Genomic DNA, 20907 nt, shown 5'->3' with positions numbered 1-20907 from the left:
TCTTCATCAGCGTCGTTACACTCCTGCTTCAACCCGTCTGTTAAACAGCCCGTTTGGATGCAGCCGTCCGCTTTCTATCATTACATCAGCTCACACCAGGCCCGATAACTGGTCTGATAAGTTCTGTTATACTTTCATCCTCCTCTAGTTCCTCTTTTAATCACCCAGCCCCTCGGTGAAACTCAGCACTGGTTTGTAATAGAAGAAATTGGACCCAGCTGCAGCGAGCTGTTTTAACGGAGCTGCAGCCTGTAGCAAAACAGGCCTCGTTGTATTGTTCTGTTGTTGTGCCTACGTGTCTGTGTGTGAGTGTGTGTGTGTGTGTGTGTGTGCCGGAGCAGAGGGCAGCGAGGCATGCCTTCTGAACAGCAGGTGGTAATTGAAACAAAACAAGGGCTGATTAGGGAAGCGTCTGGCATCTCATGATCCAAACAGCGCGCCGCCGAGGAGCCCAAACACAAGAGCCCTGGAATAAAGTGGTCATCATCTAATTAACAGAACACATTTTAATTACAGAGTAAACCAAGCGGTGCCGTGTGTCAATTTAACTGATGTGGTAAGTGCCAGTTTACAATATCAGAAACAGACAAATAATTGGACTCTAATTACAAGCAGGCCTGCTGCACACCAGCGCCTGCAGCCCATCTTAATATGCTTTTTTCCTCCTTTCACACCAAACCGTGAATAACAAACACTGCAGGATTAATTGCATCGCTACAACGCTGCTCGTTTGCCAGCTTTAACTCTGTCACATGTGAATAGCAGAAGAAATAGATGTGCAACAGCAGCTAACGGAGCTCCAGTGATGTCTCCCATCAGGGCGGCAGACGTCACTCTGTCATGCTAACAAAGCTGAGCTAGCTGGTGCGTGGGGTTGTGATCTCACTGGTTAGTTCTGACTGACTGGTTTAGACACACACGTCAATTCACAACAACCGCACCGACAACCATCGACAAATAATTGTCAAATTTTGAAATAAACTGTTCTATACTGAGTAGAGGCGGCATCAATGGCACAAAAAGGGTTTTAAACGTACCTGGCGCTCCACAAGGCTCATCATTTGGACCACAGCTCTTCAGTTTTATAAAGACACGTTTACTATAGGTGGAGTTGTGCATTTCATATATAAGTCTTTTCTCGGAACCTTCTCGTTAACTGTAAAAGACGACAACATTTCGTGTTTGTGTGACTGTTTTTGTCCAACATTCGTTAAGATCTCGCTGCGTTCTGTGCGTGATTGTTGCTTAAATGTAGGAAATCAGCAACTTTATTGATACGATTGTAAGAAATTGTCCAAAAATCTCAATATAAAATGCAGATTTACATACGGGAGGGAAGTATAGGATGGTCCTGTCACTCTACGATATATCTGCTTTTATGGTCTGTAATCATATATGTTAATGCCTCTGCTCAGATTAATTGATGATTTTCTGTTGCAGATGACTTTCAGACGCAGACGTCTTCCATTACGCCGTCGTCCCTGCAGCTTTATGTTGATCAGCGTGAGCAACACGGACGCACACCGATCCCGGCAGTGAAATACTGCCTACAGAAAGGTTGCTTGGAATTTTATATGGTTTCTATTAAATCTTGTCTTTCAGACGCCTTAATTAATAATAGCGGTGACATTTATGTTTTCCAGCAATAAGCTAAGGAAGAAGCGATTTATGTCACCTAAAGCTTTTTAACAAATCAATGCAACTATTTGTAATTGCTTGTTTCACAAGATTAAAAGTGCTTAGACTTGATCTCTGTCTGCTGTTTAGTGGCCGGCGTGACCTTTGCCCCCGTCATAAAAAGCCCGTCCTGGTCGTCAGCATCCTGTTATTTCTGCACTTTTAATGCCGTTTACAATTTACAGCTCATCAAATGCAGTTACCTAAATTGCTGGTAGGAAAAGACAGTTTTAGGGTCTCTTTTTAATGACGATGTAATTTACACGGAGTCGGAACGACAGACGCAGCACAAAGACGGCCAGATTAGGAGGCCTCGCATCGAGACCAACGTTCCGACTGTTCCAGCAGGAAAAAAACGTCTCTGTTGCGCAACGGGAAAGAAAAAACTTGGGAGGAAGTCGTTAGAACAACCAGCATTTTATTGCATGTTTAGGACGCTCGCGCCAGTGGTTGCCACTGGCAACAGAGTGGTCTGCGTCAGGCAGACGAGGAATGACGAGATGGTTACAGACTGATGGAAGTGACGAGCAATTAGACTTCTCTTTCAAAAAGCAGGAGAAAGAAACTACAGAGTACATCTTCAAAGGAAAAAAAAAAGAAAGGAGCTGCCGCTGGATGAGAGCACCGCTGACAGCTCCGACCCCCCCCACCCCCCCCCTCCTGACATCCCAGTAACAGAGTGGTGTGAGACGGGGAGGGAGCGACAGCGGACTGGGTGACTGGTGATTGATGAAACGATCGGGTGCTGCCAGCCTGTGACGCGGGGCCGTCGGACGCCGCGCGGCCGCGGCCTCCAGCAGCGTCTGACCTCTGACCCGGCCGCTGTGCTTGCTTGGACTCATTTACAATGACCCTTGAGATAAAAATATAAATATATTTTTGACGCCAGACAACAACATGGATGCAAAGGACAGCGGTGAGGCCGAGTGACATGGGTTTTTTTTGTTTGTTTTTTTTCAAATAAAAAAGGAAAGACAGCATTTAACAATATTCTTTACATCTTGGCACTGCATTTTTTTTCTTTTTTCTCTTATTAATTTCATAAAAAATATCCTTAGATCGATACACCCTTATATTATTACTGACCATTTAATCCATAACCGCCCCCCCCCCCCCATCCCATGTCTGTGAGACCGGGATTAGTCATGCATGATACCCCCGTCTGGTGGAGGAAATACACCTGTGTGCCCTTCTGTCCGAGGGCTGGAACCAACAACCATGGAGGCAGCGGTCGGACCATCAAAAGGTATCAAAAACAGCCGAACACTAAGAGGGAAAAATCTGTACAAAATGTTGCGCTCAATGATAACAGAGAAAAGTCTGTTTTCTATATTACAGTTTAAAATCCAAAATTGGGGATAATCCCCCCCCCCAGCCTGCCCTCGCTCAGCTCAACCAGATGTCCGCACAGATGATTTTTTTTTTTAAAAAAAAGAAAGGATTACCGATTAAATCTGCAGAACAGTTCTGATACATACAGCAGTTCTTTTCAAAGCTAATTCAGTTAATACAAAGCAGTGGCAATTAAGCAAACATCATAACACAAATGCACTTTGTTATAAAAAAAAAAAAAAAAGAGGGCGGGGGGGGCGCTTTACTGACACTTATGTACAATAATATCTGTCGGAAAAAGACCAAACACAAATGGAGCCACACAGCTGTGTGAGATTTGGGAACAAATGGCCTGAGTTGTGGAAATGGATTCATTTGGTTGAAAAGGAACAAATGATTTTTCCCTCCTCTCGTGGAAGCGTTATTCTCTCCATCGCATCAGACTAAACACGCGGGACGGCGTCCAACCCGTCTTCTCCCTCTTCAACATTCCCTATCGGTCCCGGCTGAGGTACCGGCACCAGCACCGCGGTTCTCAGGCCGTTATCTTTAGTAACGTCGAGCTCCACGTGCTGAGAACGTTCTGATCTATCGGCGCTCTTCTTCCCCTGACTGGAGGTTGGGGGGGGTGGGGGGGGCTGTTCTCACGGTCCCGGCCTGCCTGTAACTGACCCGTCCCACAGCTGCCTGGACATGAAACCACAGACTGGCCCTTTTCTTTAATCAACCAGCAACCATAAAGTACCTTGTACCCAGCTTATTAGTTGACAGGAGTGTTTTTTAATATAAAAAGTAACATGATGACAGAAACTAAACACAATCATAAAGTCTTGCCGATCTTAACACAGACACTAAAACCCCTAAAAGTGGCATACAATCATTACAGAGGATACACATGAAGGATGAGTAAAAAGAAGAAACATTTCATCGTGTGGTCCAGTTGAAGAACAGAATCAGTTTGTCACATTGTTCCCTGCGAAGCTTCTTTTTTTTTTTTTTTTTTTTTAAATTCCCGTTATATTTCTCCTTTATCTACATGCCCTTAAATGTTACACACACATCTGCTCCCGTTTCCCTGGCAGAAAGGACAAGTTTCCCTAATTTGGTCACGGCGGCGGCGGCCCGACAGCACCTCCCAGTCACATTTGGTCACTGCAAACCCGTCCTGCTGGAGAACCCCCCCCCCCACCCCGAGAACCCCCCCCCCCCCCCCCCACCCCCCACTACCCCGAGACCCCCCCTTTGGTTTGGATAAAAATGAATGAAAGAAAAGAAGGAACTCGATTGGTTTCATGCTTGGGAGAGAATGGCTGAGAGATATTTGGCCTCATCTGCTATTGCATGAACACACAACAGTGACGTCATAGTTTATCTTTGGTAATCACAGAACGAGATATTAAAACACATCAACAACTCAAAAAAAAAGGCATGAAGATGAAACAAAAATGAAAACACTAATAATAAATTAACACAATCAAAAGTGGTTGATTGCAGTCGGAAATTCAGCCAACTGGACCCTCTTCCGCTGCCTCACGCGTCGACGCTGAAATATCCTCCTCCCCTAAACGCCCCGTTTGTTTCGGCTGTCGAACGCTGGAATGTGCGGCGTTTGTCTCCACGCTGGAACAAAACGAGCGTTTTTTTTCTGGCGCGCGACGGTGCTCGACCGTTCGACGTGCGAGTCAGAGCGGAAAACGCGCGAGCATCCTGGAAGCTGCGTTCAGGAATCCCGATCGGTTGGTTGGAATCATTAACTCTGCAGGTGAACGCCCGGCATTTTCATTTTTCCTTATTCTAAAACAAACAGACAGATTCGCAGGTGACGGGAGGTTCTGCTGCGGCTCGGCGCGCTCGGCGGTGTCGGGCCGTTTTAAAGTCTAATTCCATAAGGACAAGTCCCAACCTGCACGATTCCTCTGTCATTCATTCCCATCTTAAATTAAACTTCATTGATGCGTGGAGAGAGCCTTCATTATGAGTAGTGCATTGAACGGACTTCATGAGCTGGGGGGGGGCCGAGGGGGGGTGCCGGGGGATGGTGACTTTTGTGTAAGATGCTGGAATAAATGACAGAAAAATTCTCCATGGAATCGGAGCGAATCCTAAACATTCACCGTCGAGCGCCGACCACACGGAAGCTCCTCAGCGTGGACATGAGGTCTGATCCCTTTAAAGGAATAAAAACACACACACACACACACACTCGCGCGCACAACAGCACTGGATGAAAAGAGACATTAATTTGATATTGTAGAATGTTCTCACCCCTAAAAAAAAAAAAAAAAAAATTCCCAACGATACCGAATAAAAAGTGCCCCCCCACCGCTGATGGAATCAAAGCACTGAGACAAAGTGAAGGCAAAGACAAAGAACACAGGTCTGCGCCCCCTAAATGAAACGCCAGTCATTCTCCGTCTCTCTCTCGTGGTCTGAGAGAGGCAGGGGGGGTGGGGGGGGGGGCTGAGAGAGAGACCGAGACAGGCAGGGAGAGGGTGAGGGGGTGGGGGTGGGGGTGGGCGGGTGAGACACCATTCAGGAGTGCAAGTCCGTCCCAGCTGCACGGGGAGGGTCACACCCCCCCGTACCGAACAAGCCCAGTCCCACTCAGAAGTAGAAACTCTCTTTTATAAGCTTTACTTGAACCCAAAGTAAAAATTAATCAAAGCGGACCTGGGGGGGAGGGGGGGGGGGGGTCCTGTGCCCCCCGTGTCCTTGCTATGTTCTGTAATGGCACTAAGAAGTTCACTTGGAGACATTTGAGCGCTGTCTTCAGTGGCTGAGACTGCAGTTCAGTGTTTGTTATGTCTCGCAGACGATCCGGACCGTGTCTGCCTCCGGGGGCCGGGGGTGGGGGAGGGGAAGGGGGGGGGGGGCGGCACCGGCCTTACAGCATGTCGTCGTGGCCCTGGTCGTCGTCGTAATCTCTGTGGAGATCTAAATCTGGACTGTGATTGGCGGTTGTTACCAGGGAGAGGGGCCCGTCGTGGTCGTCGGGGTCCAGTGGTTCCTCCTTAACGCTGATGTGATGCCTGGAGGAAAGGAAAATAGGAATCTCTCACTTCTGCTGTCTCTGACCATTTTACATCCCCCCCCCCCCCCCCCTTTTATTAATAACCTTTCACACGTTCAGGAACAAAACGAAACAGGCCGAGCCGACTGTTTATAAAGAAGGAAACATGGGAACAAAAACACACGTCTGACATCAATGAGCGGGGGCCTCGCTGGTGCCGATGATAATTCCAGCTTTCTTTTGAGGGATTCCAATCCCGGGAAAAGCTGCGGGCTTTTTATTTTCGCCGCGAACTGACAACCGGGGTATTCACTTAGATTTGATAAATGAGGAAGATTAACAACGTGAGACAGAGAGGAGAGAATGGACTGTGTGGGGACGAGCGGGCCGCCGCTGTCAGCCTCCTGGTGGCGGAGGATCAGCGCCGCTCTGTGTGTTCCTCTTCCTGCTCGTTAACATGCGCAACCTGCGAGGCGGGTCTCCAGAGGACGACCCCTCGTCGGCTTCTATCATTAATCAACTTCAAGCAAACAGCAACCAGGCACTGCAGCGCGGGCTTTAAACTCCAGAATTAATGCACATTTTCAACCAAGTGTCAATAAAGGAAGAAAAGCGCTGGCAGGAGCGACGCGCGAGCAGCGCGGCGGCGGCGGCGGCGGCTCGCTCTGCTCAACGCTGTGATAAGAAACAGAACCCTTATGAGAATAATAACGCTGTCACTTGTAAACAAGGAAAAAACACAGGGCTGCCCCCCCCCCTTCCTCCCTGCAGCTCACAGCCTGGGCAAAAGAGCCACTAAAGAGATGAGATCTGCCAAATTTCTCATTAAAGGAGGAGAGCAAAGGGACGGCGAGGGAGGGGAGGAGGCTGGCGGTGGCAGAAACGAGCGCCGAAACCGTTTTGAGCGGCTGCGGGGGACTCGCCGCGGTAACGGGGGGTGTCAGGCTGCAGGTAGAGCCGTGTCACGATGAGGCACCGCGCTCATTTACTCCAACAAGGGACCGACGTCAAATTCTTCCAAAGCCCACGTTCTGATTTATTCACACCGGCGCCTCCTGCGAGATTCCCGACTATTGTGAGGAAGGCGCCCGTATGCTAATGAGCCCGCGCACTTTTTGGTGTGTAAATTATAAAAAGGGGAAAAAGTAAAGTCAGCTTTTCTATCATTTCAACATCAAAGTAACTCCACAAGTTGCCGTTGCCTCGGGTCTGACTCTGAGGCTGCAGGGCAGACATGAAATTGTTATTATTATGCTATTGAACTGCCTGCTGATTCTACACTTTGCTGATAATTAAGCGTCTCTGGATACCTGATTCTCTACTGGCTGCTCGCCGCTCTACATTCCTCCGTGTTAATGGCTGCATTCTCTCCTGCAGCGGCGGCGCTGGCGCATGTGGAAAACACATGTTGTTGCACACGGACTCCGAGTCAGATTTTCCCGCACGTGCACGACGGCTACTGTGCGCCGCGGCCCGTTCGCGGGCGCGAGGCATCGGGTGTGTTTAGTTAACAAGAGAAGAAAGTTCTTCAAAGACGAAAGAAAACAGACTGAACTGGTTTGGTGCTTGAATAAAGTACATATATAATTATAAAGAGCCGGAGAGCGCCATCAGCCCAAAGATAGAAGCAGAGGGGCTGATGGAGGAGCAGGCTGCCTTCAGGCCAGCACACCCATCCTGTCTCTGCCTTTCCTGTTCCGCAGCCACGCTCACAGCTATGTTCACAGTGATTAGAGATGGCACTTCCCTCCATTTGGCCAGAAGCTCATTACAGCACCTTTTTTTTTGGGTTGTTTTGAGCCAGAATCCCCCCGAGCTCAATCATTTTAGGCGGCCGTCCCCAAGTGTGAGCAGGCTGTGCCCTGGTGGGCCGCCTCCACATCTGGAAGCGATGCGGCGCGCGCTGTATTATTTTAGGCTTCAAACAAGCGAGGAGACACTCCTTTACAACAAGTGAGAGGGGAGCTGCGGTTTCCACTGCCACCACAACTTTCCTACACGAGAACCCTGGATGAAGTAATCCAGACTAATTTTGCTTTTGCGTAGTTGCGCCGCTTCTTACGCTCTCGCCGCTCGTGTTTCACGCCGTCGGAAGCCAACAGCTCTGTCGCTCCGGGTCCTGGCATTTCGGGAATATTGGAACAAACTGGCGTGCTGAAGGTGGCGGGATGCGGACGGACACGTGGGGGGAGGGGAGGGTGTTATTTATTGGGTGTTACGACAACAGGGCGCACTGGTCTTTTCTTCCCTTGAAAAAGGTGGAGTTTCCTTTCCTGCAGGGAGGCCGGCCACAGTTCTGGCCATGACCCCAAACATCACTCTAATATAACCCTCCTCTGCTTTATTTATTGTCCTCCTACTCGCATTGTTTCTCTTTCATCCCGTGCCATGAATTTAGGTAATTTCTGGAGAATTCCGTGTGGGCGGGGAAGCTTCTTTTTCAGTTTAAATTTAGAATGTTGCCGTTTAGAATGTACGTGCCACTCACATAGCTGACAGGGGAGAGCGTCCGGGGCTGCTGTCACTGCCGTTGCTGTTTCCATGGTCCATCGCTCCATTCATCTCCTCACGGATGGCGTTGGCCAGAGAGTTAAGGGTGGGACTTCCAATGGAAGCAGTAGTGTATAGAGGTATGTTGTTTTCTGCCATCGAAGCCTGAAAAGCAAAGTCCAAGGCATCAAATGTGAAGCGGAAGAGAGCTGCCAACAGGGTTTCAGTGGCCCGTCACTCTTCTCATGCAGGCTCATCCCCTCTCAAAGCTTTCTCCTCCAAAGTTCAGATTACTGCAGCTAAAGATGAAGTCACCATGTTTACCTGGAAGGCAGCAGAGAGGGTCGGACCATAGCCCAGGCTGGTCTGAATGTTCTTCACTAAGGCTGGACTGCTGCAAAGAGAAAAATTTAATTACAAACCGCAGACTCATGTCTCACCTCGCATGCATTCCTAAGCTGCAGTATCTTATTTCATAAAGAGAAATCAATGCACTTTGTATAAGAACTAAACAAATTTACGGGTGTAGTAATGTGGATATTAAGGCTAAAGTTCTGAGCCGTTCAATCACTTGACAATACCACACAGCTTTGCATTTAATGGGAAGAGAGAGGAGGCTGATGGAGCGTGATGGATGGTGAGCAGAACACAAAAGACATGATGCCAACTTTGCAAAGGGGCATGCAGGAGTGCAGGCTGGGCCTTGAGAGACCGCGGGGCAGGAGGAAGTGCTTACTGTACGAGCAGCTTGTCAAAGTTCTCGTCTGCGGCGTATTTCCGAGGGCGGCCTCGCTGTACGTGACGGCCGCGCTTAAACTCCTCATCATGAACGGTCCAAAAGGACCCAAACTCATCCTCTACTCTCACAAAGCACTTATGCAGCGAAAGGTTGGTGCGAATGGCACCCTGGGGAAGCAAAGCAGCAGGGGGCAGGGAGGGGGGGTGGGGGGGGCAGATGCAGCGATGGACAAGACAGACACACACACACACACACACACACACAGAGGGTGAGGACCAAAATGAAAACAAGCCATTGCAGGTTATGAAGCATCACCAAAAAGTTCCTGGAAGCATGAGGGGGAAGCAGGCCAAAGCAAGCGGGGACCCTGGACGTTATGGCACACAGACAATGAGATGGAGCAGCAAAAAGAGAAGCAGCTGCTTCCCATCAGACGTGACTCCGCAGGCCAAACCTACCCACTGATCTTTTGAGGCCGTCTCTTTTGGAACTCTATTTCGTCGACTGTCCACACAGCCCCTTTTACGTTTTCTACTCGCACAAAACACTTGTGAAGACTAAGATTATGCCGGACTGCATTCTGCAGTTGGTGCAAGAGAGAAAAAAAAAAAAACAGGTTGCTTATGAGTACAGTCAAAGAATCTGCATGTACAAGGAAAAAGAATAAAGTGTCACATGCTATGGCAGGAAAATACTGGCTAAAGAGTAGGAATGGCTCGTGCGCCTGAACTCTGTGGGAGTCTGGCTTCTAACACCGCTGAGCCCTAATGGTGGACAGGTCTAATCTCACATCTCGATCTTCTGTTGTTGTACAGATGTGTGTTTGTGTGTTTGTGGCCTGGAGGAACAGAGCGTTCCCGTGCTGCAGGCTCAGCCAGGAGTCACTGGCAGACCACTGCGATGTTAAACCAATGCCACCCACCATCAGAACATTTCGGCTTTCTTCGCTTTTCGTCTTTAAAATAATGTTTTCGCCTCTCCTTGCTTTTCTCAGCAGTTCACGTGTTTGTTTAGAGGGTGGTTCCCAACTCGTGTGCAGATAGAGGATCCTTCATTATGCCTGGCTATCATGGAATCATCCCTGGCATTATCTCAAAGCCCTTTTAGGTTTAAGAACGTCGACAGGAGCAGGAAAATTACCTTCCACGTTGCAGCATTGCGCCTAAAATATGCAAACATTCGCGTGAACCAGTTGTAGATTTCGTTTAGTGTTAGCTGCTTTTCCGGAGAGTCGAGAATCGCCTGGATGAGGAAGGATGACAGAAACATAGTTTTAGAGTTTCGCTCCAGTCAAAAAAGTTACGACAGATCACGAATGGTTTTTGCCAAAATCTGTCCTGTACAAGAAATAATATTAATAACAATAAAAATAAGAGTATTGGAGCCGAGCTTCGTCTGTCGGCGGCGCCTTTTATTCACAACAGCAGTTTTTCCTACTGTTGGGTGGGTGTGAATGAAGGGCAAGCGAAAACATTTCTCAGGCAGATTACAGGACAGCAATTACGGCTGACTGAGATTAATTCCTGAGATCCCAGATTACTGCAGCCCAGCAATAATTGAGTGGCCATTATGAAGCAGGTTCATCCCTACTGTTGTGTGAAATGAATTTGGTAATCACAGCCGCTGAAATGCTTCATCAAATGCAATTGTCATACGTGGCTTTTTATTTAAATCTCACACTCCCGTCTGCGTTCTTGCTTTGCTCTTTCCCAAACGCCTTTGATATTTAACAAGGCGAGAAGAGAGAAGCCAGCAGGCGCCAGCTTTTTTCCTGTAAAAGACCTTACCTGTCTTATTAATGAGGCGTACGTGAACGGCGGTCTGACGTCTGTGTTCATGTAGAACTCTTTGTTCTGACTGATGTCTGCAAACAAGGAACAAACGCAGTAAAGACATCAGCCGCCACAGCTGAACCGGAGGCCGACGATGCAAATGAGCAAGTGGGCCGAGGTGGGCGGAGTATTTATCTGCGGGTGTGGGCGTGCGTGTGGGGTACCTGGAGAAATGGGCATGTTGTATTTTTCTGAGTAGCGCCGTCGTATGTGACCCATGCTGTGGAGGCTGTTGGGCGTGATGACAGAGTGGGTCTGGGACAGGGGCGTGAGGGGGGCTGTGGGTGTGGTGGGGGTGTGGGGGAGGCTCAGAGGTGGAGAGGCTTCAGAGGCCGACTTGGACAGCGTGACGTTGGACACCAGGTTGAGCTGGAGGAAGCAAACAGAGAGGAAAACTGTAAACGACTTCTGTGTCACCTCATCGGTGATGAACATGGACGTCTGCTCTTTACAAAAACCTGTTCCTCCTCCTTGGCCCTTCACACCCTGCTCTCTTTAGCCACTGTGTCATTAGTGGAAACTGCTGAGGTCGGCGGGGGGGGGGGGGGGGCATGGCTCTAAAACCAGTGATTGGTTCTCACCTGCTGTTGAGCCCCGTCCCCCCCAAATAAAGCAGTCAGGAGAAAAAGCCAAAGTGGGTTAATTAGGAGCTGAAAACGTGTTGTGAAGACTTTAATTAGAAGCGTCCTATCAGTATGATCGGGAGATGAACTCATACATCCGTCTGACCTCCATCGTACGGGCCAGGGTGACCACGGTGAGGATGGCGGACGGCCGGACGGTGGACACCAGAGAACATCCGCTTCTACCATGAAGGCCCATTAAAGGAGTTTAGGTCCTAATGGCTACGATGTAAACTAATTACGGCTCTAAAGGTACAGCGCAGCTTCCAGCAGCCGCGGCGGCTCCGAGCCCAGCGCCAAACCTCCACGCTGGAGCGGCAGTCAAGTGGAAAACGTTGTTGCCTGGTCCCCCCCATCCAGATATTAATTGGCAGGAAAACTAATGACACAGATACATATTCCAACCAAATTGTTCTAATTGCTGATTAGCCGAAGGAGGCTTGTTTCCAAATTAAATATGAGCTCGGACTGTGAGAAAGGCCAAGGCAGCAGGGAAAAGGGTCAATATTGGTGTGCATCGTCACCGTGGCGGGTTGATTACGGCCGAGATGAGATGCCAGACAGATTAACATGAACACACACGTCCTTTCCAGCTACTAATTAATGTTGCTATTTTTTACTTTTCCTGTAATTCATTTGAATAATTCGTCATCCAGTTTGCGACTGCGGCAGAATTTAGAGCTGTGGGTCGTATCCAAGTCCCCCGAATGTCTATTTATGTTTTGGAGGATGAACTATGACTTTTTGGCCGAGTCTGTCTAAATAATTTGGATAAGTGCTGGGATGCACAAACAGCACGCTCTCACCAACGGTAGCGTCCTCGTGTTATCGTGAATGACAAGCAAAATAAATCCCACCGGGGTTCACGTGTTTCTGACGCAGAGCTCTCAATAGAGCGGAGCCGCGGCGTTGACTCCTCTTCCTGTGGATTAGCGGGCTTTGTTTCATGTTTCATCCATATTCCCTGGCAATAAACACACAGAGGCTCCAACAATGGGGCAGACAGGCTGGTAATAGCCTTGCCTTTGTTTGCCTCACCATTTGGGCTCACTCCAGCACCCAGACAAAATGAGACTTCAGACTGAAATTAATTAAATGGTAATTGGTGATCTAATTATACTGGCTTTGACTCGGCGAGCTGCTAAAGAAAATAAACAAAAAGTCCCTCCTTAATTATGTATGGCGTAAAAGGTCAGATTTCTGACAAGAATGCTTAGTGACACCGAGTGCAGACGCCCACACACACACACACACACACACACACACACACACACACACACACAGACACACACACACACACACACACACACACACACACACACACAGATAAATGGCTCTTACTAATCTGGCTCATTTTGTTGTGATCCCTGCCCCGCAGCACCTCGCAACAATGAGTCTTATTCAGCCAACGATGTGCACGCACAGGATCGGATGTTTGTCTTTAATTAGAACTCACACAAACACCCTCTACTGTATTCTGCATTGAGTAGATTTTTTTTTGGGAGGGGGGTTCTGAAGGACGATGCGCGACAGCCTGCGTGACACCACGGGGCCGTGACCTCGGCGAACCCGGCCGAAGCCGCGCGTATTTATGGTTGGATTTCAGGGCAGCTGGCAGCAGGCAGAGTGGCGCTGCTGAACGGAGGTGTATTTATTTGAATAAAACTCCCAGCTCGCCCCCACGAGAGCGCCACCGCTGAGCTCTGACACAGACGTTCACGCAGGCCCCGGGGAGGGAGCAGAGGCAGCGAGCTCAAGATGCTATCGTGCCCCCTCGCCACTTTTCATATACAAATGTCCCCGTGTCTGAGCCCTCGTTTTGCTCTCTAATCTACACAATCAACGTGCGTGTGACACGGGCGCAGCTTTTACAGACAGCCTATTGTCATTCCACATCTCCAGGCGCTTTATTCCGAGGGGCCGTGTTGCGTGAAGCGCGTCAGCCACCACTTCTCTGACTGTAAATAAATGATCTGAGCGGCGCAGCGCAGCGCAAAGAGGAGCCGTCGGTGTGGATGCTGCACATCTCTCGTGCATCATTTCAAATTCACGCCCTGCAGTAAAATGACATTTGCACATTAGGTTGGGTGAAAGGACTGTCAGACAGGCTGAAATATGGAGGCAAGGCCTCTCCTTAACCAAGGAAAAATGGCTCAGACACTCAGGAGCCATATGTTAACGCCTGACTTCTATAGGATGTGGATTAAGCAGCGCGGCTTATGCTGAACGAGAGATAAGTATGTTTAAAATAAGTAAGCTGCTGCAGCATTCTACAGTTTATGTACTGTCTGTGTAATGTGTAATTCATATTTACGTAGAACAACGTATTAATATTTATTTACAAAGTGCAGCTATGTTAAAGCAACATCAAAATTAAGTAATCATAAATATGGAGTATTTTAAAATAATAATAATGATCCTGACTAAGGTGCTGCTGGTGTGTATATAAATATGTATGTATATATTTTACATTTTTACAAATGTGAAGTTCCTAATGCTAAACGACTTTGTGAAGCGCGTCTGATTTTATTTGTTTGCATTATTTCTCTGCTGTGCAGCGGTGCTCTGGGGCCGTTAGCGAGTGTGCAGCCAGTCCATCACAGACACCAAATTGAATCTCAGATGTCAGCAGATGTGCTCCTAACAATATTTACAGCCTCCCCCTCAAGAGAACAGCTGTTTTTATTTAGCAGATAAATAAGGAGATGGAGGAAGGGATTAATGAATACATGTGTGCCAATTAAGACAAACAAAGGGACGGGGGGAGGGACGAGACAGAGACGTATGACGGGGATGCTGCTCACCGGCTGTGGGGCGGCTTTGGGCTCCGTGGATTTGACGTGAAGGTGCGTCATCATGGCTTGCAGACGCTCTTTGTCTTTTGCCAGCTGTAGAGAGATCACAACATGGTTTTTTTTTGTCTATTTTTGCACCAACAGGATAAAAAACTCGACGTCATGGGTTTTAAAAATCCAATTAAATATTTGATATAGGAGCAGAAGAATGCTTTTAGAAACATCTGCGCGCTCTCCACGATCTACCTGCAGTTCAAGGTTAAAGATTCTGCATCCCATAATAAGGCCGGGCCCTCTCTACCTGTCGAAAACTCAGCGCCGTCCCCGCTGCCAGCTTAAATCACGGTGATAGACTGCGCGCTGAGGAAGTCTGTGTCTGATAAAGCCCCTCCGACAGAGTGGAAATAACAGGACTGCTGTAATGTCGGAGCAACTCTATTCTCATTGTTTCCCTTTAACATCCTGTAAACCACAACTGTTTATTACTCATTAACAGTAATTGGACGGCTTTTATGTTGCGAATATTAGAACCACAGGACATTGTTGCGTAAACTCTGGGACGCATTACGTTGTGTCCTGCGGCGGCTGGATAAAACAGACATTTTCAGTGCATTAAATAAGCAGCGAGGCCGTGTTCATCTCAGCCTTCGCCGTCAGGCGGCTCCTGGAACGCAGCGACAGGAAACCGGTCGAGCTTTTGTTTTTCCCCACGCCTTTGCGGATCAGATGTGAGGCTTATCAAAGGTTTCTAACAATAATCTCAGCACCTACCGACATTATGCCACCAAATCATCCTACAAAGTGTTTTATTGTTGCTGCCAAACAGTTAAAAGTCATAAATAACTTTGAAACCCAGTAAAATTCAAAATGTAATTATCTCTTCCACTTAGCCCCGGGCCCTTCATATATCTTTTCCTGGCTGTCATGCATACATAACACATTTTTAATGACTGATTACTTGCAAATGTACAAAATTATGCTGCTGCTTCCCTCCGTCAGTGACCCCGTGGCTGATATCAGGCAGACAGGGAGGGGTTCAGCAGACGTGGCGGATATGATGGGAGAAGAAGACACATAAATATTTGGGCCAAAATAGACGGGGAGACAATACCTGCAGCTCCAGCTGCTGGACGACCTGCATTTGCACCCGACACTGGGCCGTACTCCTGTCATCCAGGGCGTGCTCATTGTTAAGATGCCTGGAAAACACAGAAAATAGAGAGCCTGTGAAGGAGCTGATGCCGGGCTGATTTCTGCTTCGCAGCCGCGCACGTGCCTGCAACAACAGCAGCTGAACCCCAGTCAAATATGTGGTAACCTTTAGGTAAATATAAACCAGCTCCGGCGCACACTTTCTCTTTTTTCCAAACTCACGACAGTTATTTCTGCTCCCAGATAAGAAGCCGGACTGAAGGATTTCCAGATGGAGCCCTGAGCCGAATCACACCCCGGTGCCCTCGCGCTGCTCCCTCGCGCTGCCGCGTCTTTTTATTCAGATCAAATTGTCCCCTTTTTTTGTTTTTCTTCCCGCCGCCGCCGCCTTTAAAAGGAGCGCGTTTGAGTGAAGGCAGAGGACAACAGGACGGGGAGATGTGATCTGTCACAGCCGTGAATTATGGACGTAATTATGCGTACAGGGATGCTCTCTTTTCCTGTACATTTAGAACTAATCTAAATAAGTAGCTCACCGGGTAGCAGGCGAGCTTTTTTCCCATGATTTATACAAAATGGTGGAGATAAGGTTCACAACTAAGGGAAATATGATTGGAGGAATTTTATCAGCTGCCGCATGAATTACTGTTTGAAAATGCTTATGCAGGGGCATTTCATTAATCATTTAATCATAATCCGAGCAGGATGTTTGAACTGATTTCACAAATACCCTTTCATTTCACTACTTCATTATGCTCGCTAATGGATCCAATATATTATATATATCATAAATTATATCACATCTTCGGTGACCATGTAGGTCACTGTCACCAGGCACGTCCGTGTGCATGCAGTGGCGCCGGCAGACGAGGGGAGACGAGTGCAACGTGCCCGCCTCTCCAAATGCACTTTTTCTGTCATTTACTGCAAATCAAAACTAGTCAGAGTCAACCTGCGAAGGTGCGGCGACAGCGGCGGCGTTGTGATGGCCCAATAAATCTGCCGCCGCTGCTTTTTACACGGACGGCACATTAGTGCATGTAAACTACACGTGGACGTCGAGGCAGCCGACACACGTGGAGGACAGAAAATTGATAGTTCTGCTGGAGGAGGCGCAGGTTTCTGTGGTGTTTTCCACCCCGAGATGAATGATTTAAATCTTATGTTTTGGTTATATACATATATTTTTTTTATTTTATATTATTTTATTTTAAAATGGCTGTGATATGCATTCAGCAGCCAAAGTTAATTATTAAAAGGAAGCCTGGGCTTTAACCTCCATCTGCTGAAATCAATTCAGACTTTGCATCTATTTAAGTTAAATAGATTAGACGGAGTTAAATAAATGCCCATTTAATTAAGGAGCTCGAAAATGAAACTGGTAAACATTTCAGGACATCTTTGTAAATTTCAAAGGGGAAAATAATAGGTGAAGACGTTTCAGCTTCAATTTAACCAGCGCGGGCTGAATTTTCAATGAAGGGCGGCCTACGTGAGCAGCTTTGGAATTTCTCTGTTCATAGGAGACGAGTGCGCCGCTTCTTTTCATCCTTTGTTACATTCCACTTTATTTCTTTAATGACATGGAGAGTCACAGTGCATAATTAATAGGAAATGAAATATTCAAATGGCCCTAATGCAGCCTTGAGAGGAGTGTCTGGACACGGGAGCGTGGGGATACGGGGGAGCTGACATCCAGAGAGACTATCAACGTTGGCATGTGTCACTTTCTAGGCTTCAAATGAAGCTGCTTTTAAAAGCTCTCTGGCAGGATATCGCTCCCTGATGTAAATGTCACAATAAAACAACTTAAACAGACATCGTTTGTAATAGTTGGCTTTTTTAAATAGAGCGGTTAGATGCCTAAACATTTCAGGACATCTTTTTTTTTACAGATGTAATTATATGGACGGACTCGGAACTGGAAGCCGTCTCTGAGGGGAAGCTTCATCATCTTCGCCCCTTACCTTCACGCTGAAATTAATCCTTCCTGATTTATACTTCTAATTATTTCTAGGGTATTAAAATCTAATTGGCAGTGTGACACAACCCACTGTACCGACTTTGTGTGTGATTTTTTTTACATGTTTAGCTGATTTGTTTCCATCATCCAGAGTAAAGCTGTGACGAGGTTTGAGAAGGCAGCGCCGGCGTGGGCCGACAGGCGGACGGCGCAGCACTAGAGGGCACTGCAGCGTTTCAGTGACCTCTGGCTGGACACCGAAGAGAAAGGGTCCTGACCCCCATAAAAGCACCAGGCGCCGGCCTGAGAGCAGCCCCACCCTTCTGTGTGCTGAAACCCAAAAAACAGGAACTGGCTCTGGGTGTTTTGTATTTATCAAGACAGTGAGTGAAGGTATGTAATGTTTTCTTTAAAAGATAGAATAAATACACACAGTTTAAAACAACAGTCGGTCCTGTGTTGGTTGTTACTGTTGGCATGTGGAGCAGAAATCTGGTTGACGTTAGCGTCCTCCTCACCTTTCTTTCTCTCTGGTATACAGAACACTGTGTTCTGCTGACTACACACAGACACACACACACACACACTCTGAGATTTTCACCATTTCTCCCTAGACATTGCTGGGAGCGTTTTAATTCCTGATGTGTTCTTTATTTTTCAGGCTGGAGTGTTTCTGGAGGGCTGCAGTATCAGTCGCAGGGATTCATGTGGAAGTGCTTAAGGGTTTGAGAGTTAACACCTTGGTGAGCCGCTCGCACTCTCGCCGGCGCTTAAACAAAGGCAGCTTTGTGGAGACTCTCCCCAAATGTTTTCTTAACATGTTCCGAGCAGTTGGAGCAGGCAACTAAAGTAAACAAGATGTTGCCATGATAAAAACACTTGTAAAAACAGAGCTGAGTGCACTTAGAGACTTTTGAAGGCAGAGCTCGAGCAGGCAAACCGAATCTAATTCCCTTCTCTTCTATAAACAAAGGGTGAGGCAGTGTCAGAATACAATAAATAGTGATGGATTTAAGGGGGCACTCCCAAATCTAAAATATATATGTGTGTGTGTGTGTAAACACGTGGGTGTGCACTGCTCGGTTTAGTATCTGCAGCTCTCAGGCTGCTTAACAAAGTGGAATAAAAACATACAGTAACGGTCTCCTTATTTTAACCTGCACAAGCTTGGCTCCCGAGCGGATTTATGGAAACAGGAAAAAATTGAAAATGGCATCAAAATGCTGACGAAGTGAAAACGTTCAGCTGCCTGTCAGGCGGCCGTCGCCAGCACCTTTTACGTGAGGATCTGCGCGAGCTGGCCGAGGGCTCGTTTCAGGATAATGGAATCGTGTCATAGCTTGTTTAAAGCGCGGCTAATCCGAGGCGACGGCGAGCCATCGATCGGCTGCCACGACGCAGATGTTTCTCCCCATCTGGAGCTACGATGGAGTCACTGGTGAGCAAACCAGGGACCCCCGACACAGATCCAAACTGGACCTGCTGGAACCCTCTAAACTGCTCCCGCCCCGTGACGCTGAGCAGCAGGTGATCCTGACTGGAGCTGCGGTAACGCAGACGATAGGAAGCAGACGATACTTTAGGTAAAACACAGTAATCTGGAAAACAAGACAAAAGAGCAAAGACAGGAGGGAAAGACAAACAGCCCGGTCCCCCTGTCCTGTGGCAAGGGCAAACATGCTGAGTGGACTAAGTGCAGGTTGCCACAGATAAACATCCTACTGTTGTTTGTTTGGGAAAAATGTCCGCCATCACCATGGGAACCGTATTTATCACAGGAATTAGAGGCCCATGCCGTTCTCAGAAGGAGACCCAACAACTGCACCCTTGTCGAGGGAGCACCAACAAAGGCGCCGCTGTCGGGAATAACAATCAGTGACACCTGTAGTGCCTCCGGGTCGCTCCACGCGTAATCCATCCCACGCCGGGACAAACAAACCGCCATGAAAATGCACCTTCAGGGGAGATTTTCACTTACTTGAGGAATGAATGGAAATCATCAAACACCGCCTCGCATCCAGGCCACTTGCAGACGCCGTGGCTGTAGAGAGGGTGGCTGTGGTGGGAAGGCTCCTCTAGTGTGGACCTGAAAGGGAGAGAAAATCACAGTCTGAGAGCTGCCGCTTAAAACCTGATTTCCAAGCACAAACAGGCCTATGGGCATACAGTAGAGGCGGCTCTGATTTGTCCTGTTAAGCTGGTTGTCTTCCCATTCTTTCTACGTGGGAAGGATGACCATGTGGAAAGGGAGCACCTGCGTGGTCTCTGCTTGATCTCCTAAAGAGCAGGGCCTCACATTGTGAAAGAACAACTGAATCAATACATAATTATTTAGTAGCGCTGAGCCATGCTGCGCTTCTCTTTGATGCAGACTGCTCCGGGGCTCCCTCCACCCCTGCTTTTCCTGTGCTGCCAGCTGAATCATGTCCCCAAGCACACCTGGAGGAGCTCGCGCCACAACATGAAGGCTTCCAGAAGTGTTTGGCACTTTCACGCCGTGAGCTCACAGTAAACATCCATAGCTGCCATTGATCACAGACTGACCGATTCGAGTCACCTGGGGCTGATAAGTGTCTGTGCACAGGCAGCATGTGGCTCCCAATAATGGGGACATGCCTGAAAAACAAACTTTACAACATTTTCCATATGGTGAGAGGCTTTGGAAGCCCGGCTAGCCGCAGCGAGCAGAAGCAGCCCGCGTGCAGCGTCTGGTAGGGGAGCGGGACAGGCGGCCATATGGACACAGGCACCGTACGAGACACACAACTTTCAACAATAGGAGCCTGGGGGGCTGGCCTATATCGCTGGCACCTGTGCTGCCGCTGCTCTCAGGCACGCGGGGAGATCCATTAGAGCATAAAGCGTTGTTTTGGCATGTGGGACCAACACCAACCGCTACAATATCACACATATATTAAGCATAAAATGCTACCCAATGCTATGCCCTGGGGGAAGGGGCGGGGGGGGTGAGTGAGACTTCCAAAAATGACAAGGCTGTTCACAGTCATTGGGTTGAACAGCTCAGATGCTCAGATTAAAATCTCAATTGTATCAGTGTTGGTAAAGCTGCGCCTCAAGTAGGAAATTTCATAGGTCTTCACAGGTTTCCTTGTGTTCTAATTACTTGCTTAAGAGTTCACGTTGTTCATAACATGTGATAATTGCATTGCAATTAGGAATCAGTCAAGCATTCATGAATGTGGTTAGTAGCTTTTTTCCCTCCCTCTTCCAAAAGTCAGATTTTTTTTTTTTTAAATTCAATTATGAATTATGCATTCACATTAGGACCTCTGT

At 48.0% G+C, this 20907-nt stretch overlaps 1 protein-coding gene and 1 long non-coding RNA gene across 13 annotated transcripts in view; one reads left to right on the top strand and one right to left on the bottom strand.

The window, feature by feature from the left end:
• Nucleotides 1-330: 330 nt before the first annotated feature.
• LOC115246952 (uncharacterized) lies at nucleotides 331-1739 on the top strand. Its single transcript, XR_003886065.1, has 3 exons — nucleotides 331-556; nucleotides 1441-1557; nucleotides 1644-1739. It is a non-coding gene; the product is annotated as an uncharacterized lncRNA (long non-coding RNA).
• Nucleotides 1740-4376: 2637 nt separating this feature from the next.
• The window catches only part of foxp1b (forkhead box P1b), a 119012-nt gene continuing 102481 nt past the window's right edge, over nucleotides 4377-20907 (bottom strand). For 9 of the 12 annotated variants that reach the window (XM_029826996.1, XM_029827001.1, XM_029827005.1 and 6 more), the window contains 10 exons: nucleotides 19592-19699; nucleotides 15610-15697; nucleotides 14508-14591; nucleotides 11245-11449; nucleotides 11036-11112; nucleotides 10389-10490; nucleotides 9707-9828; nucleotides 8834-8903; nucleotides 8508-8674; nucleotides 5894-6038 (listed from right to left, as the gene is read on the bottom strand). In XM_029826996.1, the coding sequence (XP_029682856.1) occupies nucleotides 5894-6038; nucleotides 8508-8674; nucleotides 8834-8903; nucleotides 9707-9828; nucleotides 10389-10490; nucleotides 11036-11112; nucleotides 11245-11449; nucleotides 14508-14591; nucleotides 15610-15697; nucleotides 19592-19699 (1168 nt within the window). Of the gene's footprint in view, nucleotides 6039-8507; nucleotides 8675-8833; nucleotides 8904-9706; nucleotides 9829-10388; nucleotides 10491-11035; nucleotides 11113-11244; nucleotides 11450-14507; nucleotides 14592-15609; nucleotides 15698-19591; nucleotides 19700-20907 lie in introns of all 12 variants that reach the window. The other 3 variants (XM_029826998.1, XM_029827006.1, XR_003886064.1) reach the window with 3 other exon arrangements.

The sequence above is a fragment of the Takifugu rubripes genome, chromosome 19, assembly GCF_901000725.2.
Source record: "Takifugu rubripes chromosome 19, fTakRub1.2, whole genome shotgun sequence".
NCBI lineage: Eukaryota > Metazoa > Chordata > Actinopteri > Tetraodontiformes > Tetraodontidae > Takifugu > Takifugu rubripes.
The sequence above is the reverse complement of the archived record's forward strand: the minus strand, read 5'-3'. Positions and strand labels throughout refer to the sequence as shown.